This window comes from Protopterus annectens, chromosome 3.part0, assembly GCF_019279795.1.
Source record: "Protopterus annectens isolate FY-2018-M chromosome 3.part0, PAN1.0, whole genome shotgun sequence".
Classification (NCBI taxonomy): domain Eukaryota; kingdom Metazoa; phylum Chordata; order Ceratodontiformes; family Protopteridae; genus Protopterus; species Protopterus annectens.
This window is the reverse complement of record NC_056731.1, coordinates 1,219,087,960-1,219,113,009: the sequence shown is the minus strand read 5'-3', so window position 1 is coordinate 1,219,113,009 and position 25,050 is coordinate 1,219,087,960. Positions and strand designations below refer to the sequence as shown.

The 25,050-nt window shown below is 40.1% G+C and overlaps 1 protein-coding gene across 1 annotated transcript in view; it reads right to left on the bottom strand.

Moving 5' to 3' along the window:
• LOC122796720 overlaps window positions 1-25,050 on the bottom strand; it is a 284,514-nt gene that overhangs the window by 107,822 nt on the left and 151,642 nt on the right. The window contains exon 3 of the mRNA XM_044065419.1: window positions 13,644-14,048. Coding sequence (XP_043921354.1) covers window positions 13,644-14,048 — 405 coding nt within the window. The remainder of the gene's footprint in view (window positions 1-13,643; window positions 14,049-25,050) is intronic.

Below are 25,050 nucleotides of genomic sequence, written 5' to 3'. Positions count from 1 at the left end.
ATATTAAATAATAAGTTTTGAAAGACTTCATCAATGAGGGTGAATATGTTAAATAACTATGTGCTATAATCGTTTACTGAGGTTTTATATATGACACATTCTACTTTACTATGATTGAATTGCTTGTCATCTATCTCTCATGTAAATATTAATTGCTTATACAATAAGTACACATGTATATTGTATCAGAATTCTGTCTAATTTACAATAGTACTGTATCTGTTCAAAATAATATAAATATTGCTTATTCCTATTACAAATATTCTCCATATGATAATTCAATTTATGGAGCTCAGATGTTCTGCATTGTCAAGGTATGAGTGATAATCTGATGGACTTAGGTTTATCCATCAGATTAGGAATGATTTTCATTCCATGGCTGTGCGGATCTTAGTTTTGTTAACATTTATTAATTTAAATTTATTTCACAAAAACATTTTTAGTATGCCTGACCAAAACATTGTTTTGTTGGTAAACACTCAAAAGTATAAAACTGATAATTTCCTTTAAAAGCTCAAACATATGCTTTATAGTTATCAGAGGAAAATGTTTAATAATCACAATAAAACAAAAAAATACATAGTCGAAATAACCTAAGATGGATTTAACTTTACTATCTTTAAATACCAATGTTTTAAACAATCCTAGCAAGAGAACAAATCTACTGAAATATTTAAAACTGAACAAAGCACACATTGTCTTCCTTCAAGAAACTAATTTCAAAGCAAATAACAATTACAAATGGAATCCTAAGGAATATATGATAATGGCATAATCCACTAATAAGACAAAGACAAAAGGGGTAACAATTTTATGGAAAACAAATGTGATCAACCCAGAAATCATTTATATGTATAAACATAAAGAAGGCCTTAAGGCATTAGTAATAGTTAAATATAATAACAGAATATGGACCCTAGCCAATCTATACTAGTTCCCAGGCATTGGAACAGGAATGGTTAAAAAACACTTGGATTTCATTTCCAATAATTATAAAGGCAACTTAATATTAGGAGGAGATTTTAACTGTATATTTGATATTTCTGAAACTACAAATAAAAGACCGATGCGTACATCTGCTTTATCAAAAGCTTTAAATAACTGGGTAGAATAATTTCATCTTGTAGATACTTTCAAATTTAAAGAAGATAAATATTTGTTGTATTCCCATCAAGATCACAGATTTGGTACCCAAACTAGAATAGATAAAATATTTGCTGCCCATGACTTACACTCTAAAATCATTAATTTCTAAATCACTCCCTGCCCCTTTTCAGACCACAATTCATTGATACTAAAACTTCAATATGGGTACAAACCATTAATCTAACTCCAGAATTCTAGCATATATAACTAAAATTAAAGAGTTCAAACCCTGGTTATTATCTGAATTACAGTTCTTCTTAGATATTAATTTACATCACAGAGATAAATAAAATAATGATATGGGACTCATTAAAAGTGTACATATATGGTAAAACCCTAACTTGGTATAAAAAAAATCACAGAATGGGATTCTGAATGATTAGATCTACAATCCAAACTTTTATCAGTAAAAGCGGACAAAAATCAAAATCATTTGGAGATGAAAAAGAAAGTAGAAGTATTAAACAATAAATACAATGAAATTCTGACACGTAAAACTAGTTTAACTTTAGAAAAACTAAAAATTAATACCTTGGCCACTTCTCCTCAATATCTACATAATTTATCCACAAGAATCAAAATACAGTTAAAAGCTAATAACATTAAAAGTATCTTCCATGAAAAGAAAGGGAAAAATGTCTCTGATATAGGTGATGCCTATAGAAATCACTATATGGAACATTTCCAAAAAGAAAATGTACATATTGATCAATTAAATCTAGATGAAAAATGTTCTAATATAAAAAAATACCAGAAAAATTAAAACTAGCTCTGCAAGCTCCCATATCCTACAAAGAAATTACAGATACAATAAAAGAGGGTAAAATAATAAAGCTCCATATATAGCTGGCACAATTATGGAAATATATACATTTTTCCTTCAAAGATACTATCCCTCTTCCAAAAAAACTCTATTAGAAATTCAGTCACGAGCTTTAACACCACCCTCTTCGAAATATTCCTTAATTACACCAATCCTAAAGGAAAACAAATCCCAAACCTCAGTACCTCATATAGGCCTATATCATTATTAAATAATGACAATAAGATATTTATGACAATATTAACTAACAGAATGAAAATACCACTATCCAAAACAATAAATAATGATCAAACTGGATTTATATATCATAGACACACACACGACGATATTAAAAGGATAATTTCTCTTATAGATTATGTTAATAAAGAAAATAAAGAAACACTCATAATTGGCTTAGATACAAAGAAAGCCTTTGATTCCCTAAATTGGGACTATTTATTCAAAATCCTAATGCTATTTGAATTTCCTGCATCCTTTGTTCATCTCCTAAAAAAAAATATATATACAAATAATTTAGCATATGTCAAGTTAGATCATTTAACCTCTGAATCTATACATATAACAAAAGGCACTAAACAAGGATGTCCCATGTCACCGACTCCATTTGCTCTGGCTATTGCAATATTGGCAGATTCAATTCATAAGAATATAAAAATCAAAGGAATAGATATTTCTGAACAATACAATTCTAAAGTAATGCTATTTGCTGAAGACATATTACTAACATTAACACAAAAGAAACATTAGAAGAATTAGATATATTAATTGACAAATTTCACATGACTTCAGGACTCCATTTCAATAAATCAAAATCAAAATTTTTATTTTTAAATAAAAAACGGAACTGCAGACTAAGGGGTTCACATCATAGGGAAACAAGAATCTATCTTAAAATATCTAGAAATTGAGTTATGCAAGGATAATAATGAATTAGTCTCAAAAAACTACAATAATATCATCAATACAATTAAAATCTCTGTGGAAAAATGGGACAAAATAATATTAACATTTGAAGATAGACTACAGTTAATAAAAATGGTTTTACTGCCCAAGATCCTATATATAGCCTTGGCAATACAACTGTTACCAGAAAAGAATATACTTAAAGAAATAAATTCATGCCTAATAAAATTTTCATGGTTTCCCAAAAGAAACAGAATAGCTTTAATATATCATATCAGACCATGGAAACAGGGAGGATTAAACTTTCCTGATATAGAAACATATATAAAAGCATCAATATCTAAAACAATGTCAGACTGGATAAGTCCAAATTACTCTGCAAATTGGAAAGCATTACTAACTGTAATATCAATAAATTAATTTGATTTACAAAAAAATTTTCAAATAACAGATAAAAACAATTTGCCATGGCACATATGTATTAGTATGCAATATAACACAACTAAACCCACTAAAACTCGTATGATTAATTATTACATTGATTCATTTAGGAAAATTATTAATGCAAATATAGATTTAAAAATCTGGTTCGATCTTTTAACACCATTTATAGTCACAAAGAACTTTCCATCTAAAATATATATATAAATGATTAATTCCTGGGAACAGAAAGGATTTGTTTGTTGGCTCCAATCTATCAAATAACTAAAAGTTTTAGACAAGCAAGTAATAAAACAACGTACAAAATTCTACAACAGGACTGGCTAACTTTACAGAGTATTCTGTCATATTCGCAAGATTTAAGCAGAATAATTAACAATGCTTCATTTAAAGAAGCACATACATTTACGTAATATATATATATATATATATATATATATATATATATATGGTTCTACCTGACATAGTCGAAACCACACAACACCGACAACCACATCACCGACACCACATATTCGACAGTCCATAAACACGAAACCACACATAACCGACAACGAAATAACCGACGGTACACAAACACGAAACATACACTGCACACACCACAATAACAATTATTAAAACAAAACACATCCCCATTCCACAAACCACACACACAACACAAGCACACCAAAATCCTTACAAGCCCACACTAAACCTTACCTAACCCTAAGGTCCGTCTATCGCACACTTACCTACCCGCTCCCTAACCCTAACTCACTTAACCCCTAACCCTAACTCACTTAACCCACCCCTATCGCCTCCTAACCCTAACTCACTTAACCCACCCCTATCCCCACAGACCGTCAATCTCCACACTTACCTGCCTCGCACCCTAACGTCCGTCACTACCGCATACTCACACAGCCTTTCCCCATGTCGGCATCCTCGGCGTTGGTGTTGTCATCCGTCGTGTCGGTCTTCTGCATTGTCGATGTTCTGCCACTTTCGATGCCGGTCTTCTTCGCTTCGATCTTCTGGAGCTCAGTTCGATGTCGGTCTTCTGCGCTGTCGACGAAGTCAGGTAGAACCATATATATATATATATATATATATATATATGAAATCATATATAATGACTCTGACATGGGAAACAGTATTTTAAAATTTTACAAAATATCAATAAACTATAAAACAACACCCAAAACCTCATATTGGAAATATACAACAAAAGGGCACTCAATACAGTTAACAAAAGATATTAAAACAAATATCTTATTATCAATAAAATATACATCCTTTACACAATACTGGAAAGTTTTTAATTGGAAATGCTTGCACAGAGCATTCTTAACCCCAGACAGAATCAGTAAAATTACTTCTTCCATAAAAGGAATATGTTGGAGATGTGAGCAAGTACACAATGCAGACTGGAACCACATTTTCTTTGATTGTGTTAAAATTCAGCCATTTTGGAATGGTATTAATAACATTCTACAAGCTTTATTTAATGAATCATTTTATTTAACTAAAGCTCTTGTATTATTTAATGTGAATGAAGGTCCTCATTTGAATAGGTTCACAGGTAGGTACTAGGCTATCTGCCCAAAGGCATTTATAAGCCTATCCAGAATGTGTTGGCTTTCGCCACCGCCTTAGATTAGTTCCCCCGTGCCTCTGTCCAGTAGAGCCACTGAAGTGATCCCTGGTGCAAACTTTCTGCTTCCCATCCACTCGTCAAGGTTTCTCTTGAAGAGTGTTGCCTAATGTAGATTGGAATCTTGTTCCAAAGCATGGGAAGTCTCTGGGACAGGAATCTATCCCTCCAGCACTTCCTATTTACTGTTGTGGTGAGGTTTAGATCCCTAGAGCATGTGGCTTGAGGGGATGTCCATCAATTCTGGGTTGGACATGGCCTTGTATGTCAGGCAGAGATCACCTCTGAGTAGGCGGTATGCAACAGAGTCCAGCTGGAGTTTCTTCAGTCGAGCTGCATAGGGCATCTGTTTGAGGCCAGTGATCCTCTTGGTGAGGTACTTCTGTGGTCTTTCCAGCTGTTGCAGGTGTCTTGTAAGTTACACCCCAAATGGGGCATTGTACTCTGTGATGGGTTTGATGAGTGATGAGTAGAGGGGCACAATGACCTCTTTTGATCTGGATGTGAACCCTTTTGTGATTAGGTGGGCCACATAGGATTTTCTAACCACATTAGCAATGTGATTATCAAAGGAGAGATTACATCTACTTGGGTTCCCAGATCCCTTATTACGTCTTCTGTATTTAGGGGACAACCACCTATGTGGTAGTTTGTGGGTACTTTGTTTTTTCCAAAGGGGATAACTATACACTTTTTGACATTTAGCTTGAGGCCATGATTTTGACACCAGGTATCCGTCTCAGTGAGACCCTTTTGGAGGATGTCTGTGTCAGCCGGAGAGTCAATTATAGCCCCTAGTTTACCGGTACCTCTGAGAAGTATATGCCGAACAGGAGGGGTCCTAGGACTGAGCCCTAGGGAACGCCACTTATAACCGGTTTAGAGTCGGACCTAGCTCCCACAACTCTCACCATGTGGGTTCTGTCCGTGAGCTAGTTGGCACCCCATCTTGAGACGTAGGGGTTTATGTTCAGGCTGGTGAGCTTGTCTATAATACCAGAATGGGGAATGGTGTCAAGGGCCTTTGCGAGGGCTAGGTAGGCTGTTTGTACCACCTTTCCCTCATGTATAGCCTTGGTAACTATCTCAAATAAGTCCACCAGGTTTAGGAGGCATCATCTGCCCTCAACAAAGCCGAACTGGGTAGGGTCCAGTGTTTGGAGGTTCCCAATGTCTCCTGTTAATGAGTTCCATGATGATGCGCTCCATAGCCTTGCAGACCAAGCTAGTCAGGCTTACAGGGCGATAGTTCCTGGGGTATGTTGTGGCTCCACCTTTGTGGAGAGGAATAACCGTTGCTGTGCGCCACTCTATGGGTACGTAGCCTGTGGACAGGCTGAGTTTGAACAGTGTGTTTAGGTGAGGGGTTAGTTCATCTTTGAGCTCATGTAGGATGCAGCCTGGGACACCATCCAGTCCCATTGATGCTGTGTTTTTGGCTTTGGAGAGAGCTGTTTTAACCTGAGTGTCTGTGATTTCAGGGGCTCTACATTCTTCTGGTATGGTTATGGGCCCTTTTGGGGGTGAGAGGGGAGTGAAGTTTGCACTGAACTTGTCTGCCAGGATGTTGGCGTAGGTCAAACATGTATCTAGTATGGACTACACTTGCAATTTCAAGGAAGTGTATAACAAGAAGATGGAATACAAACACAATACCAACTATGGAAGACTTCTACAGCCTACTGAAGACCACAGCATTATTGGAAATTAAAATTAAAGCACAACCAAAAAAAACTGTAGAGCCAGCAAACAGTGACAACCACAAAATTATTTATTGGGAAGACATTAGCCAAAAATGAAGCAAGCAATCGAAGGCATAAACCCCCATGTAAGTTCCTATGGTTAGAAACAACCTGACATGCCCAGATAGACCCTGCAATATTTCCCGGGTCCACTGTACATATCAAAGTCAAAATACCACTCAAGACCTGTAGACAAGTGCCAAATGGCTACTTCGTCTGCTCACACACATTCGTTGTTAAACAAAATGGTGCCCGTTATAGCCAAGGTGATATTTCCTAACACCACGAAGCACAATAAATGTTTAAACATATCAACCCAATGTTGTCTCAAGTATACAATTACCCCACGGCCATAAAATAGTCTACAATATTCTCCGTACTTCACAAATGTGCCCAACACCCACAGAATAATGCTACTCACAAAGGAAAGGCATAGCTATGATTATACAACACAGAAAAATGCCCCTGCATTTTAAACATACAGTCAATGTTGTTGAAAGTAACTGAATGTCCACCAGTATGCAAAGAGTCCTATAGACAAATAGTTCAATACACAAATTGCCAATGTATATAATGACCAGGTGGTCCAGTGCGATTAGAAATGTCAAAAATATATAAACATCTCCAAAGAATGATGTCAATCGGATGATTTTTGGTTATATTCTAATACCATCAACCTCCGTACGGCTGGTTCCCGCTATCTATCACAATCTGGTTTTCAACGGCTCTGATTAGGTAAACACCCAGCAGCCAAAAATGTCCAAAAGTCATTAGCAAAAATTAGAACCAATAATCCTTTACACATCCAAAGGTTACCCAATGTATAATCACAAATTAAAGAATTAAGAATTTATCCAAAGCCATTTATCAACAACCCTTGGGGAAAATTCTTATCGTTGATTGACACTATACAATAATTGATCAGACACTCTGATAATGAATTGGACATACTTATAAAGTAACTGTATACATTAAGATCTGTTATAGTGTCAGGCTAATGTAAATAGTGTACATTTAAGATGTTGTGTATAAATACTATGGAATTCATTCAAATGTACTTGAAAAAAAAATTGAGAAGAAAACACTGTGCAGAACACAAGCTTCATTAATGTAAACCCATGCCCATAAACTGTCATCAGAGAAGTTGTTTACAACAGCAGTGTACAGCTCACAGACAGCACAGCACATACATACACACTCCGACTACTGCACTTCATGATAATGTAACAGTACATTCATTCAGTAACTCATGCACACCCGTGCAGGAGTGAAGAAACAGCACTTATAGCTACCGAAGTGAGAGTCACTTCATTAACACATGTTCACAGAAGCACTCATTTCACATCTGTACATACAGGAACAGGACTGCCATATATGCTTATAGTGCAGTGCAAGAGTAGTTAAGTGAAATACACAACATCATAAATTACATGAACAAAAACGTGTACTTGTACTATGTACTTACCTAGTCTAGTCTAGTCTCTGTCCATGGAACAGGAAATGGAATCAAGACATGTCATCTTGGTGGTTTTGGGTTGTAATGAAATTCAAGCTTCCCTCTGCCCTATCCCCCCTCCTATTCCCGGAGAATAGACAGAGGACAGAGGATAAAGGATAAAAAGCCAAATGAAAAACACCACATAACCAAAACAGTCACATCACACAACCCTAGTAGAGCAGAAAGACAGCAAATTCTGAGGAAGGCTTCTAGAGAGATTTTGGAGGGGGAAGGTGGGAGGGGTTGTTCCACTGTCCTGACAGAGTCCAGACAAATCAGTCGTAGTGTTTAGTACATAACTTGTGTATTTGTTCTGGCCTTGTCCAGAAAACAAAACAAGGAAATAATTCCTAGCAACCTTGGGTGGCCTACCCCAGCAAGCCCTTGAGAACAGCAGCTTCAAAAGAGGCATAAAGCCTTGATATTGTGCTCAAACTATAATGTTTATCAAATGCATGTAAGGCTGACCACATAGCCGATACTGTAATATCTTGTAAGGATACATTTAAAAGCAAGGCGGATGAGGTAACCTGAGCCCTGACAGAGTGTGCCCCACAGTAAAGAGTTCAAGGTTCTCCCTTCTAAGTAGCAATAAACAATACAATCACATAACCATCTAGCTACAGTAATTTTAGACACCTTCTGAACTTTTATGACTGAAGAGAATTAAACAAACAACTGTTCAACTTGTCTAAAGTCCATTGTACAGTGTAAATAAAAACAAAGCTGTCTGGACATCAAAATAATGTAATCTGTATTCTTCTTTATTTGAATGCCTGGGAAAGAAGTCTGATTTTGGTTAGTGTTGCAACTTTAGACATAAAATATGGATAAGTTATATAGTCAACGTATGAATGAATGCTTAAGTACAGAAACTGAGAGGACAAGACATGAATCGCCGACAGTCATATGGCTGAAGTGACTGCCACCAGCAGGACAGTTTTCCATGTGAGAAACTAAGCTGAAATTTAAATCCCATGGATGGATGGGTCTAGTCAAGGGAGGCCTTGTGTGGAACACTCCTTTTAAGAAGGCCTTGCATACATGGTGACAATAAGTGCTATTGAGGAAAATCTTGAGTGAAAGGATGAAACTGCTGCTAAAGGAATCTCTATCATAGAGTAGCTGGCACCTTCTTGAAATGTGTGCACTAAGGAGGAAAGAACCTGGAAAGATATACTAACATAGGCTCTATGCCATTGCTTGAAGCCCACAAGAAAACCTTTTCCATTTGTTTCTACATATTTTTTGAGTGAATGGTTTATGTGAGTCAGATATCAAATGAATTGCCTTATCAGGGAAAGATGGATTCCTGGCTACTACTATAAGTGGAGTAACCATACGGTCAGATGAAGGGAATTTTGGACAGCCCAGTGAATGTCCAGATGAGGCACCTAGGACAGGTGAGTTAACAACTTATGCAGCTGCAGTAGGAGAAGGGATTATATCTCTGAAGATGAGGTCACAAGAGGAACCATATCTGTCATGGCCAGAATGGGGCTATGAGATTGCTTCTCATTTGGCACACTTTTGCTTTCTGAATGACTCTGGTTATTGAGGGAAAGCATATAAGAGACCTAGGAGACAATTATGGGTAGATGTGTCTCTGGTGCCTATCCTTCTAGAGGGAGAATGCTGAAAAATTCACTGTAATTAAGTTGAAGGGTGAAGCAAAGAGATCACAAGAGGGTCCGGGTTACTTCCAAAAAATGTTCTTGACTGTTTTCCTGTTGTGATACCTTTCAAGAGGGTGCAGAATTTGATATCTCAGCTTGTCCACATTTGTGCTGGATATTCCAAGTATGTTCACTGAGAACGTAGTGCAATTGTAAGGCCCATAACCTTCATGGCTTCTCTGGAAAGGAATAAGGTCTCATTCCTCCTTGTGTATGTACCATATCACTGTCATGTTGTTGGAAAGTAATCACACCCTGGGAGAGTTGTTCCTGAAATGCCTGCAAAGCTAGAAGGATCACTAACTCCAGTACACTGACGTGCAACTTTGATTGCATCTGAGTTCACGTTCCCTGCGTAGTCTTGCAGCAATAATGCCCCCACAAATGGATATGCCTGTGGCCACTGCTGCAGTTATGGATGGGGAAACTAAGGAAGTACCTCCCAATAAGTTATGAAGTCTTGTCCACATTAAAAGGCTCTTTATACATGTACTGGATTACCTGACTCTGTTTGACACATTTTGGTACATTTGCTCCCATTGTATCCAGATTGCTCAATGAAGAGCTCTTAAATTCAGTCTTGGTAAGGAAACTGTTCGAATAGCAGCTGCCATGAATCCCAAAACCCTTAGAACAGTAGAAACTGAGGGTGCTGGGGTGTGGAGTTTGACTATGGTCACAATCCTGTCTGGATGCAATTTTTTTTTTATCTGTATGTTCAACTGGGAACCTATAAACAGGATGGCTTGAGTAGGAGACAGTTGGGATTTTGTGATATTGACAGTGATCCCTAAAGACAGGCACAGATGGAGAAACTGCGGTCTTCCCAAAACCAGCAACTCCAGAGTTGGGCTTGCTATGAGCCAGTCTTTGAGGAATGGAGAAAAATTTTACCCCTAGCAATTAAATGTAGGCTGTGACATGAGCCATACATCTGAACAACCAGTGAGCTGTGGCGGGACCAAATGGCAACACTTTGAAGCGACAGTGACTGTCTCCCATCTGGAAACACAGTAATTTCCTTAATGCTTTCAATATTTTGATATATACGTACGCATCTAGGAAGTCTAAAGAGCACTTTCAATCTCCTGCTTGCAGACACGGGAGGACTAACTGTACTGGTGCAATCTGTAATGACTCCTTCTTCACATATCAGATTTAAACAACTTAAGTCAATAGTAGGACATTCCACTTCTTTTTGAGCACCAAGAATAATTTTAAAGCCAGATGCTTTCTATTCTGAAGAAACTTGCTGGATGGCTTTTTTTGAAAGAGGGTCTCTACTTTCTGCCTTGCTGCCCTCAGTTGATGGGGTGGCACAGTTGGTAGATGAGAGGGTAGAATCTTGGGCATTTCTGAAAAGAGAACATAACAGCCTCTGGACATAAACATTCCTTATCCACCTGTCCAGTATGACGGCCAACCATGTTGAGTTTTAGGGAAAATGCTCTAGACTGTATCCATTGTGGTACAGTGGGGAAACTATTAAGGATTCAATGTTGGCAGCCTTGAAAGGCTCATTTACAGCACTCATTGTTCAGGCCACCTCTGCCTCTGGGAAGGTGGACTGACTGGAATTCTCATCTGCCTTGAGTATCTCTGTTGTACTAATGTCTGTTCTAGGACTGTTGAGACCTACAAAACCGCAAGTTCTTGATGTCTTTTTGATTCCTCTGAAAAAAATCTTTCAGGTACTGAAAAACTGGCCCAAACAGACAAGAGCAGTTTGATGCCCTCCACAAAACTACAACAGTTCTTCTCTCACCCCTTGCCAAAAAAAAAGTGGACCAGTCAAAAGGGGCACTTATGAATGTTGCCTTGAAATGGCCCACAAAATATGTTAGCAGCAGCCAATCCCATCTCCTTACACTAGACCCAAGCCTGCTGCCTGAGATGAACCATTTGTAGCATTATATATGAGATGCGTGAACAGCAAAGAGGTAGACAATATGCCTGCTGGTTGGGTTTATAACTGGGTCCTTAGTTTGTCTGCTGGCAGCCATTTCAGAATATCTGCTGCTTTTTCTGCAAGCTTCTTCTGACATTTACTCATGTAATATCATGTCATATACGCCATGTGGTTCAGAGCTCTTATTAAGAATGTACTACACACAGACACACTTCCCTAACCTATCAATCATCCTGAATTCTCTGTTTGGAGAATAGATGATTTGAGCATCCACTAGGAAATCACTCTTGGTGGCAGCAGCAATGACTATGGAGTCCACAAAAGTGCCTTCACTACAGTGCTTTCTATCCTTGGGCATCTGCAGAACTCTATATCAGGTATCCGGGGTAATTGCTTTGTGACATTAGGCTCTTTCAATACTTTGCTGTAAACCATATCCACAAGCTTATCCAGGGGTGAACATCCCCGGCCTCTGAGGGAGAGAACTCTAAGCCTCTTGCAAGGTTTCATCTTCCTGGGAGATGGGAGTTGACTGGACAAGATCCCCTCTACCTCTTCATTTTCAGTGTCCCCTGGAGGAATTTTTGGAAACCTCCCCTTCATCAAAATCTGTACTTCATCAGGGAGACTCAGAGAGTGAGTCCATGTGCTTACTCTTGCAAAGCCTCTTCCTGGGAGGACTTGGGAAAGAATTATCTGAACTCTCTGGGGAAGAGGGCATCTCAGTTCTCTGTTACACAGACCTAGGAGAACCTATGTCCTTCGAAAGCCCAGAAGTCATCCAGTTGAAGGTCCCTGCCTCAATGGTGTCAAGAGGAATCAACAGATAATGTAACTGCTCCAGAAAAGAGCCAGGTATCAATCTGCACTGCACTGAAAGAAACCTCAAGGCCTGAAACACTCAGCACTGAACTTGGTGGTACTGATGGATGACACCAAGTATTCCAGAGCCAAAGTGGTCACTGTTGATTTCAGTCCTCGGAGTCCACGAACACTGAAGTAGTAGACACCAACAGCAGTGCAGTAAACTCTGGGGTCAAAGTTGACTCCAAAACCTTGAAGCCAAGCTCTTCAGCCTTAATTGGTCCCAGCCCTGCTACTGCAAATGGTGTCAAAGCAGCCACTGACACCAAAGCCCTCAGCATGACTGAAACTACAAATTTGGCACCAAAGCAGCAGTTACAGTAGTACAGCAAAAAATGGGGACAGAGGAGGAATGGAAGAAAAAGATGAAAGAGGATTGTCTCAAGCCACCCTACACAAACAGGAGGTCACAATGATAATATTAAAGCTGGGCCTTAACAAAAACTAACACCATCTGCAAGAAAAATTGAACAACTCTTTCTCAGAAGAAAAACTTCCAGCCCTACCTCTTGGCATCTAATCTGTGGCTCCTGATGACTCCAGTCATACAGGGGGAGAAAATCTAGCATGTGTAGTCACTGTAGAAGGCCTTGGTCTGGGTGGTGATCAAGTTTTGGGAACTTTAGCCAGAGACAGTTTTTTTTAACGACAATAACCTCCACATTGGAATCATCCAACTTTTGCTATATCTTCCTCTTCTCAGGTCTTGGACCTTTGATGGACTTTTACTCCTCTACAGCAGCAAAGGGATCTTGAATAGTGGATTATGTGATAGGGGTGGAGTTCAAGCCTGCAGGGAGGTTCAGAGCCAGCAGAAAAAGAGCCAAGACAACTAGTCCTTGTGAGACAGCTTCAGTACAGAACCAGAACAAATCTAAAAATATCACTATCGTAACAGAGAAAAGAAACAACTCAAGCGTGTTCAAAGCATAAGCATTCACATGAACTTAAAAATCTGTTATGTGCATGTAATGTACAAAGACACAATGTAATATACTACGATGACCTTACCATCTGATTTGTAGAACTAACTCCTTTGTGTCTGGTGCTTTTAACCTGAAGTTGATGATGCTGAGTAATCCGTGTTAGATTGAAAATTGTTGGAACAGCACCAGGAACCAAATGACGTCTTACTTTCAATGGTTTCATTTGATCAGTCTGCAGCTGAAGCATATAGTTTTGCTCAAACATTTGCTCCTCAAAGTGTGAGGAGCACAAATAATATTTTGGAATCTTGCTACGGGTCACCTCTGACACAAACTCTGAGACGCTTTCAACATCAGTTCCACAGCGTGTTAACCAAGTGATGCACAATTCCTTGTCCTTTGGAAAACTATACATGGACTGCCCCTCTTGAAGTCTACCAGAGTGAGTGGCACAACCCTTGGCAAAGCAACCTGGCATGTCTTTTTTGACCTAGGAACCCATGAAACAACAGTGTAAGAAAAAAAGGCAATACAAGAGACATTATGAATCCATACACTAATACATTCAACAATGACTTAACATGTGCCCGATTTGCTAAGCAGTGTAATTTGCAAATGTAATAAAACATAAATGTTTTGTCAGAATGGACTTGAATCAATATCTTATAGATGCCAGTTCCTACTTTCTGGTTAGCTGCTGCCACATTACAATACTTCTGAATGTGGTGTTTACAGTGACTTGAAAATGATATAGAATGTAACACAAGTTTCTTTGCCATCTTCAGATGTTATAAAGATTAAATCATAATAAACAAATGAATGTGGTATGTTGCAGTACATTTTCAGTCTTCCTGTTTCACTAACTGACATCATGTTCTCATAATAAACAAATCACTGTGGTAAACTGCAGTACATTTTCAATCTTTGTTTCACTAACTGGCATCTAATTTTCACTTTCCATATCACATGATGGATAAGCTTACATTCATACATAATATGAAATACAAATACTGCAAATGTGCCTTATACAATGGCAAGCAAGGTGCCTTGGAGATGCACATACAGTAGAAACTCACTATGATGTACAGACTATGCACTTCATGCAAAACTAAATTTACATTTCAAGAGAACTAAGTTATGGCATTGTTGCATGTTGGCAATCTGATATTTCCATTTTGGCCATTTGCAAATTTACTGAGGATTAGTGAACTTGTATCAAAATATTTGAAATATCTTCATTTAGTAGGCTTTTCTTTTTCTGGCTAACTTCATAAAAATGATAAATTTTATACAGGTGCACAAATACAGTACTGCAGACAGGACAACCACCATACTGTAAGTGGACAAAGGAAGTTGTTCCCTTGGCCTGGAGTTCAGACACACAACCGTGTCTTGATAAGTTTAGGATCTGTTGCTCACCAGTTGAGTTTCCACTGGATGTGGAGAAAAAAAAAACACTACACTTGCTTGAAGTGCCTATCTTTGATCTCAACAAGTTCCAGCTAGATAAGAGCCTTGCAAGTGAGTAGAGGCCAATGCCAGGATGAAGAGTGCCAAAAACAAACTAAACTTATGGTTTCTTCTGTTCTGTGGGATCCTTAAATGCATGGTGAGGCTGGTTCCTCTGCTGGATAAGTTCCATGATTAAAAGGTGTCAGACATCGACAGAGGCATTAAAACTCTTTGCCCCCCCCCCTATAATCAAGTCACTGAGTTCAAGTAGTCATCCAGTTTAAAGGGGGCTGGAGAAAAAATCAGTGATAGTTCTAAATCAGAGAACTGCAAACACGCTTTAAAAGCACATTCTTTTTGGGCATGTAAGACTAAAACTTTCAAAATGATGAGCAGTTAGACTCATACTGGATGTAATGTAGACTACTGAGCTATGCATGCTCCTATCCCAGGCAGAGGGACACCATGTCTACTCTTGCTGTAGCATATCCACCACCTCCCTCCTCTCTTCCCAAACTAAATAACCTGCTAAAAGAAAAAAACGCCCTCCACAAAACATATCAAAAATATCCTAATACTTGGAGACTTCAATCTCAACCTGTTTAGGCCCATTTCCAGTGACCTGAACACTCTAATTCAGTTAGTCTTCACCCAGCTTCAGTACATCTCACCACTCCTTCCTAGATCTCATATTATTACCAACAAATCTCCTCTTATCTCAAACATCACCATCCATCCACCATCTTTCAGTGGCCACTGCCTTATCAGTTTTCATATCCATCATTCATATGTAAACATACTCACCAAAGCTCATATCTTTTTGTAATAAATCACAGAATAACATTAATAAACTTAAATCCACCCTCACCTTAATTGACTGGTCACCAGTTTTGAACTCATCTGACAACCTTCACCCATGGTTTATTTATCACTGAAAAGACAACATCATAACCCCACTGAAACACATCTATAACCTGTTATGCCTAATATCTAGAAGAATGTCACTATAAAACCTCTCCTTAAGAAACCCAGTCTATCCAAACCATCAGACTTTCAGCCCATTTCTAGTCTCCCTACCTTAGGAAAGATTCTGGAAAAATTACTTTATTTGCAACTCACTCAATAAATTGACCTATACCACCTTCTCTCTCAAAAGCAGCATGGCTTTTGGTCTGGTCATAGTAAATCCACAGTTACCTTGACACTCAGCGACAATATTCTTCTTGGAATGGACAAAGGCCTAATAATGGAGCAATTTTACCGAACTCACCAGAGACTTTGAACTTGTCGATCACTCAGTTTCCTACACCATCTATACTTTCTACTTGTCTCTCAACTATTTACACTTACCAAGAATGTCACTTTTCTTCCACTTGCTTCCAGATTATTCAGAGATACACCAATATACAAACATTAGACATCTTAACCACTCATGTCCCTCATCCAAATCCCTCAACTTAGGCTTAGCTGGAAAGACCATACTTTCTCAGTCCTTGCTCCAAAACTGTGCATAAACATCATTCCTCTCATCCCATTTTCCATTCAAAAATTAAAGCACATTTCAAGACTATGAAAATACAACTGCTGTCTCTCGAGTCATATAACTTGACCTCTTCATTCCTTTCTTCTGTCTACATACCTTGCTCTGTCTCTATTTTTGATTGCGATTCTTTTAGCTTGCCATCTTTGATGCCACTCTGTATTTAATGCATGTATATAATGTGTTTTTCAGTCACTCTATATATAATGCCATTTATCTACTGCCTTTATACTCAGACTATGATCCTCTCTTTGTATATAATACATGTAAATATTTCATTTTGTCATTCTCTCTCTGTATATTATGCATGTATCTACTGTGTTTCCCTAGGCTGAGACTGAAATGGGTCCAATGGGATAAGTGCTCTACCCCAGTTAACAAAATCAAAATAAATAAAATGCGTGGGCCAAGAGAGTCGTGCACACAGAATGGAAGTTTATTGCTCACCACTGCTAAAATATGTGATGTCCACCAAATACGTGATGTCTACACACTGGGCCAGTAATCAAGAGCCTGAATCCTCACTACTGACAATGGAGAGGGAATTGCACTTGGAATACAAATGGATACACTAAGTATTTCCAGATGTAGACCTCCCTGCATTAAGTACAATTTCCCTTAAGAGCACACAGGGAACACACTCAGCCCAGGGTCTGGATTTCTCTATATCGGTCTCCCTCCAGATACCCAAAAAGACTCCCCACTCGTACAGCTGTAGGGTTACGTCCTCAGCCAAGTGTCTAAGCCAAGGCCTCCAACAGCCTCTCTGTGAACCCAGTGCTTCATGTCCCTGCCCCAAGTAGCTGACACATACACACTTTAAGATTTAATTTTCACGCACACACACACACACACACACACACACACACACACACACACACACACACACACACACACACACACACACACACACACACACACACACACACACACACACACACACACACACACACACACACACGGGAAAGGCTGGGACAGATTGCCCACTCTATCAACTTGGCCCAGACTATAAGGTAGATTCCCTGCCACCAGTTACTATAAAGCTGTTACAAAGGGTATCCAGTTATACAGTAAAATATTAATAGTAATACAAGTGATAGTAGTTGACCAAGACAGCCAGGCCTTCTGGAGTGGCCCACACAATGTCATCAAATAAATATAAGTACTCCCAATTGTTAGATATTTTCTATAAGGATCAGTCACAACAGACGTTTTAAATATAGTTAATAATAAATAATAAAAGAACATGAAAATATTGAATAGGTATTCACAGTAAACCACAGAGTTCATATCACAGGAAATATTGAAAAGAATACTGATGGACAGACTCAGACAAACAAATAAAAATTTCTAAACTAAGCTTCACTATATTCTTGGCTGATCTAAAAGAACTACTGTTCCCTAGTTAAGTTACTTACTACAGCAAGGCAAAATGCTGTGGGTGAGGGTCTTTCTAGTCATGTTCACCAAAACAGAATACTCAATACTGAGATTTCTCTTTGTAATATCTAAAATATAATTTCCAAGAGGACCGGAAGAATGTCCTCAGCTGGTTACCTGACTCTAGGTTCTCAAAATAGTCTCCTTTGAAGCTGAGACAGGAATTTAGCATAGACGGCTATAATACACATCTAAATGTTTATGGCAATGCCTGGGGCTTCCCCTCTTTATACTGAGCTACTGAACAAAGGCTTTTTCCCAGACTTAGCATCTCCGGTCCTATTCAGCACTGCTGTGTGCCATTTTAATGGTTTAACACCTCATTTACATTTCCCTTATTTTTCTTAAATTATGTTAGCTGGTTAACCTCTGCTGTGCAGTATTCTCTACTAAAACATATATATTTAATTCAGTTACAATAATTCATATAAATTTCTTTTCATTCCAGCAGGTTGCATTGTTGGCACATTTTAACACAAGAAAACCTCACAAATACATTTTCAGCACAAGCATTGGAACAAATCAGTTTTATATAGGTTCATAGGTCGGTACTAGGCTATCAGAGCCATAACAATTCCCTGGCTATTTCTTCCCACGTTATTTACTTTCCTGGACCCCTGTCTAGCAGATCCCTGGGGTGAATTTCCTTTCTCCCATCCAATCTTCAAGGTTCCTCTTGAAGAGGTCCAAAGAGGCACTCTGCTTGACATGTATGGGCAATCTATTCCAGAGTCTGGGGAGTCTCTGGGTCAGGAACCTATCCCTCCAGCATGTTTTGTTTATTGTGATGACAAGGTTTAGATCCCTGGGTAGCTCTGAGGGATTGGGATTTCTTTAAGTGTAGCATGTCCAACAGCTCTGGGTTTGACATGGCCTTGTATGTTAAGCAGAGATCGCCTCTGAGTAGACGACATGCGACAGAGTATAGCTGGAATTTTTTAAGGCGGTCAGCGTAGGGCATCTGCTTTAGGCCTGTGATTCTTTTAGTGCGGTATTTCTGAGGCCTTTCCAGTTGTTGCAGATGTCTTGAGAGGTACATACCAAATGGGGCGTTGTATTCTATAATGGGTCTAATGAGGGATGAGTACAGTGGGACAATGACCTCCTTTTAACATAGTTCTAATACATTTGTAACACAAGCATCTTGTATAAATCAGTTTGATATTCAAAGGACATATCATTCTTTACAAAACTCCAGCTAGCTATGATGGCACTTGCCCATATCATCACCACCCGAAGACGCAAGCTAGTTTTTCAAGTGACTCTTGAAAAACGTGGCTTACGGGAAATAAGCCTATCTGGGAATATGTTACCCCATTCACTGTCTTGAGAGCCCACCTGTGTTAGCATTGCTGCCCCCACTATGGTGTTTTCCTGTCATGTCATATGTCTGCAATCCTAACCTCCACCTTTAACAACTTGGACTTTTGCTGGCTGGTTCTATTTAGCTTTGTTAAGTGATTGTGGTCTGTAACTACAGTGAATCTCCTTCCATACAGATAAGGCTGAAGTGCCCATACTATGGCTAGACATTCCTTTTCTACAGCTGCATAACATTCCTCACTGGGTTGGAGTCTACAGTGAGATATACCACTGGGTGCTCTTCTCCCTCTGAGGAAATCTGGTACATCCTCCACCCCATGGTTTGAAGCATCCACCTGCACAACAAACATGTTGCTGTAATCTGGACTGGCTAACAGAGGGGCTTCCTCCCAAAGCTCCTTTAAGCTTCTGGAATGTCTGCTCAAATGCTGGGGTCCACACTACTTTAACTGGCCTTTTTTCCCTTGTCAGAAGCAGGGAGCTCTGTCCCTAAGAATGCCCTCACATGCTTTTTGGTAACAGGGGCAGTCCATGCCTGAACAGCTTCCACTTTGGCAGATTCTGGCCTGATCTTACCACTCCCCAATCTATGTCCCAGGTAGGAAACCTCTGCCATACTCACCTGACACTTACTGGGCTTAATGGTCTACCCCACCCTCTGCAGTCCGTCCAACACCTCCCTGACACTGAAGGTGCTCTTGCCAGGAATGGCTGTAGATGGCAATATCATCCAGGTAAGCAAAGGCATAATCGCCTGCTCCTGCTAGGATACGATCTACCAGACTCTGGAAAATCATTGAGGCATTTTTCATCACAAAGGACATCTTTGTGAACTCATACAAGCTGAAAGGAGTCACAAAGGCTGGCCTCTCTTTAGTGTTGGGAGTCAAGGGCACCTCCCAGTAGCCCTTGGTAAGATCAGTAGTGACTTCATCTGTCCTAGGAATGGGGTAAACATCTGACTCTGTGCGACTATTTAGTTTCCTGTAGTCCACACAGAACCTGGTGCTGCCATCCTTCTTTGGCACCAGCATCATGGGGGAGGCCCACGGGCTGCTGGACTCCTGGATTACTCCCAGTTCCAACACCCCCTGTATCTCCTCCCTCAGTCTGTCTGACTCGCTCAGGCACTCTTTAAGGGGCCTGCTTTATAGGTCTTTGGGGCCCTGTATCCATACGGTGCTACACCAGGTGGGTGCATCATGGTTTCCCAGTGAATATGTCCCCAAACTCCTGTAACACTGCTCAGATTTCTCGAACCTGGGTAAGGGACAGCCGCTGGGACATTGCTACCCCTTCTACTGAGGTGTCAGTCCGAGCCTCACTGAGGAGATCAGTCACCAGATCCCCCACAGACTCCTCCTGCCATCCACTGCAAATACTCAGCACAAGGGCCTCTCTATCATGCTAAGGCTTCATCATGTTAACATGGTACAATCTGTGCCCCTCCCTCCTGCCTAGCAGTTCTACCATGTAGTTAACATCACTTATCGTCCTTACCACTTTGAAGGATCCCGCCCAACCTGCCTGCAGCTTACTGTGTCTGACAGGAATGAACACCATCGCATGCTGTCCCACAGCATACTCTCTGGCTCCAGCATTACTGTCATACCAGACCTTTTTCTGCTGTTGGGCTCCTGCCAGTTTCTCCTGGGCCAAGCCCATGAGCTCCCTGAGCCTTGTCTTCAGGTTTAGGACATATGCCACAACTGACTCCTTGTGGGATTCACTCTCCCACTCATCATGAATCAAATCTAAAGACCCCTCACTCTATGCTCATACAGCAACTCAAAGGGAGAAAATCTGTGGATTCCTGGGGCACCTCCCTGTATGCAAACAGTAGACGGGGCAAATATTTGTCCCACTCTCTCTTAAACTGGTCTGCAAATGCCTGTAGCATGGTCTTAGCATAGAACTTAACCTTTTAACAGCCATTAGTCTGGGGGTGGTAGGGGGTTGTCTTTAGGTGCTTCACCCCACAGCACTCCCATAGACAAGCCAGCAGGTCTGACATGAAACAGGCACCTCTGTCAGTCAGTATTTCTCTTGGGAAACCTACCCTGCTGAAAATCTCTTTCAAAGCATTTGCCACCTTCTCTGCCTTGATGAAGGACAGAGCCACTGCTTCAGGGTATCTAGTAGCATAATCTACTGCCACTTGGACACGCTTCTTCCCTGTGGAACTTTGGGTACTCAGAGGCTCCACAAAATCCATAGCTATCCGCTGAAATGGCTCCTCAACCACAGGGATCAAAGGAGCTTTCACCTTGTCTCCTGCCTTGCCTGCTTTTTGGTATTGCTGACAGGTCTTGCAGTATCCCAGGCTAATAAAAAGTCTGCATAATACGTCTCTTGGTACACTTCATGCCCATATGACCTGCAAGAAGAATGTCATGGGGTATGGCTAGAAGTGCCAGATGGTAGGCTCTGGGCACTACCAACTGCTGTATTACCTCACCTTCTAGACCTCCCTCTGGGCTCTTCCCTCTATACAGAAATCCTTTGTTCCAGTATACAGAATCCCCTTTTCCTTGAGAATCAGGTGCCTCCCTAGCTACTTCCCTCAAGCCTTGTAATGTATGGTCTGAGAGCTGAGTCTATTTCAAGTATCTATTTTTGTAATTCTTCCCAGCTACCCTTCTACAGGAAGTCTGCTATCCTCTGACAGCGGTGCCTCACTGTCAGCTTGGGTACTACTACTCACTTCTGCCCTTGCAGTCACTCTGTCCAAGGAAACATCAGTACCCACCATCAGCTGTGGCTCACCTTCAGTCTCACTGCTACAGGGTAGTTCCCTCCCTGAAGTAGCCACATCACCAGTTCTGAATTCAGGTGTGTGGTCTGTCTGGGTCTCCCCCAGGCTACCAGATCCACATGCATGTCTCCAAGTCTGACTGCATGTCACTGCATGCACACAAGGTACTGCATTATTAAAATCATTCATTATCAAGACCTCATCTGGTCACCTGACTCAAGGTTCTCACAGTATTCCCCTTTGAAGCTGAGACAGCAATTTAGCATAAACGGCTACAATACACATCTAAATGTTTATGACAGTGCCTGGGGCTTCCCTTCTTTTTACTGAGCTAATGAACAAAGGCTATTTTCCCCAGACCTAGCATCTACGGTCCTATTCACCACTGTGGCGTACCATTATAATGGTTTAACAGCTTACTTACATTTCACTTATTTTTCTTAAAAGTAAGTTAGCTGGTTAACCTCTGCTGTGCCAGTATCCTCTATTAAAACATATACATTTAATTCAGTTACAATAGTACACAGACATTTCTTTTCATTCCAGCAGGATGTACTGCTGGTACATTTTAACACAAGCAAACCTTGCAAATACATTTTCAGTACAAGCAGTGGTACAAATCAGTCTGATATACAAATGGCATACAGTTCTAATACATTTGTAACACAAGCATCTTGCATAAATTAGTTTGATATTCAAAGAAAGAACATACCATTCTTTACAAAACTCCAGCTGGCTATGCTGGTACTTGCCCATATCATCACAGGAAGAAAAATATTTTGTGAAGAGCAACATGAAAAAGTGCAAGACGGACATTGCCCTTTACACAGTTAATTTCAAATTAATATGCTCACCCTGTTCAGGGGCAGAGAGGGATGCAACCCTGCCTGCGGATTCAGATAGTCATAATTTGACTAGCAGTTCAAGTATCAGAGTAGCTGGGCCTCATGGGAGTGAGCGACCTTTGTTGTCTTACCCATACAGCAATGACGCTTGTGACATCACACACATGCTCTGCACTGGACAGGATTTCACACCCACATATCTAGACATTCCTGCTCCTAGGCTGTATGTATAATGCTTGCTTCCAACCCTGCCCTTGAATATGGTTGACTGACCTCACAAAGAAAATACCATAAAGTGCTCCTTACCTGAAGAGTGGGAAAGATCCACTAATCATAAGTGATGCAGCAGGGATCTCACTCATTCACTGGAGGGAACTGAACCTAAAAGGGATGAAGAGTTTGCAATAGTTTTTGAGGGTGTATGGGGGAAGCTCAGCAGAGGAGGAAATATGGGGAGCACCCCCCCCCCCAAAAATGTAAAATGTTCACTTCCACATTTGATGATAGACTGTTGCTGTCAATTCGTCATTAATGGGTATGGGTTGTGTGTGTGTTGGGGGGAGCTACATTTCTTGGCCTCCATGTCTCGAACACATAATATGAGGGTTATGGTCGGCAAACTCATCATAATCCTGTATGTTCCACGCCTTTCAAAGTTGTATTGATCTAGTCTCAATCTGCAACAGGCAGGACAGCCACCTGAAAAAAATTGCTGAAAACATCTGACAATTTTAATGTTACATTTTGCATTGTCACAGAGGAAAAAAAGTACTGTGGTAGAGTAAAGTGTCCAACAGCTTTTAAAGCTGCTGGCTGATCAGAAGCACAGACTTCTTGCCACTCTGTGTGGCTGCTCCAAGTGTTTTTCCTTTTTCAAAACTGAAAAAAAAACACTTTGTGCTGCTATAATTCTTTTATCTTTAAAGTGGTAATATATCAAAGCAACTAAAGCATCATGTACCAAAGAGAATAGTGATAATCTTTTTTCAGATTGTAAACTTATAATGTGTGTTATTAAAAATGAGGTCAGGATTCACCTTTGAAGCTTTGCTCCATTTCCTGGTGAATTTCGTGGCATCCACTTCTCAAACCCATACAAGTGGCTATCATTGGTGACCACATCATAATCCTTCATGCTAAAAAGGCCAAGCCCACCAGAGAACCTTGCTGTTACTCAACCACGATCTTGTTTTTGCAGACAAGTTTTTCTTCCTGCCACCATTAGCTTCTAGTCAGTTTCCCATCCAGTCCATTTCCCTTCACTTCTCCACAAACCTCCTGTGGTACACTGTTAAAAAGGAAGGCCAGACATAACATAGCCACTGGTTCATTCTGTTCATCTTAAAGAGGGATCCAGCTGGAGAACTGTATTAATTGGAACTCTCAAAAACTTGGATGCATGAAGCAATATTGTTGCCTGTACAGAAGGCAACCAACATTCATGAACAGTAACAGGCAAAGAGTTGCTTAGTTCCTTCCTGGATCAGATGTATCATGGAATAATGAAAGCATTCAAACTAAATGAGACATATACCAGAAGAGAGTGTGGTATATGTGGCTAAATCAATCACAACAGTGACAGACAGGAAATTCCACTGATCTGGTTTAAAATTCTTGATCACTGAAAGGCTGTTCTGAACGTACTGTCACAATTAAAATGAACCGCATAAGATGGTAGCTATAACACTCTTCACAAAGCACATTGATTGCTTACTGTAACCATCCATCCAGCCACAACCCCTTTTTCCCATTTTTTGCACATGGGGTTGGAGTATCACTTCAACCATGACAACCATTTACAGCCAAGGTTTACTGTGCCTGGTGGCTAGCCCTGCCATGGTAGTTCTTCCACACTACAAACTTGCGCGCACACTCACACCTACGGCCAATTTAAAGTGTCCAATCCAACAACTGCATGTCTTTGGAATGGGGGAGGAAACCACACCTTGCAGACTCCACAAAGAAGGTACCCCAGCCAAGATTCAAACCAGGAAACCTCTTGCTGTGAGGCAACAACACTATCCCTTGAGCCACCGTGTTACCCAATTGCTTACTGTAACCAGTCACTTGATTTACAACTATTTCAAGGCCACCGAGTCAAAAAAAAAATTCACACCTTGCCAGTAGCCTTCAAGCT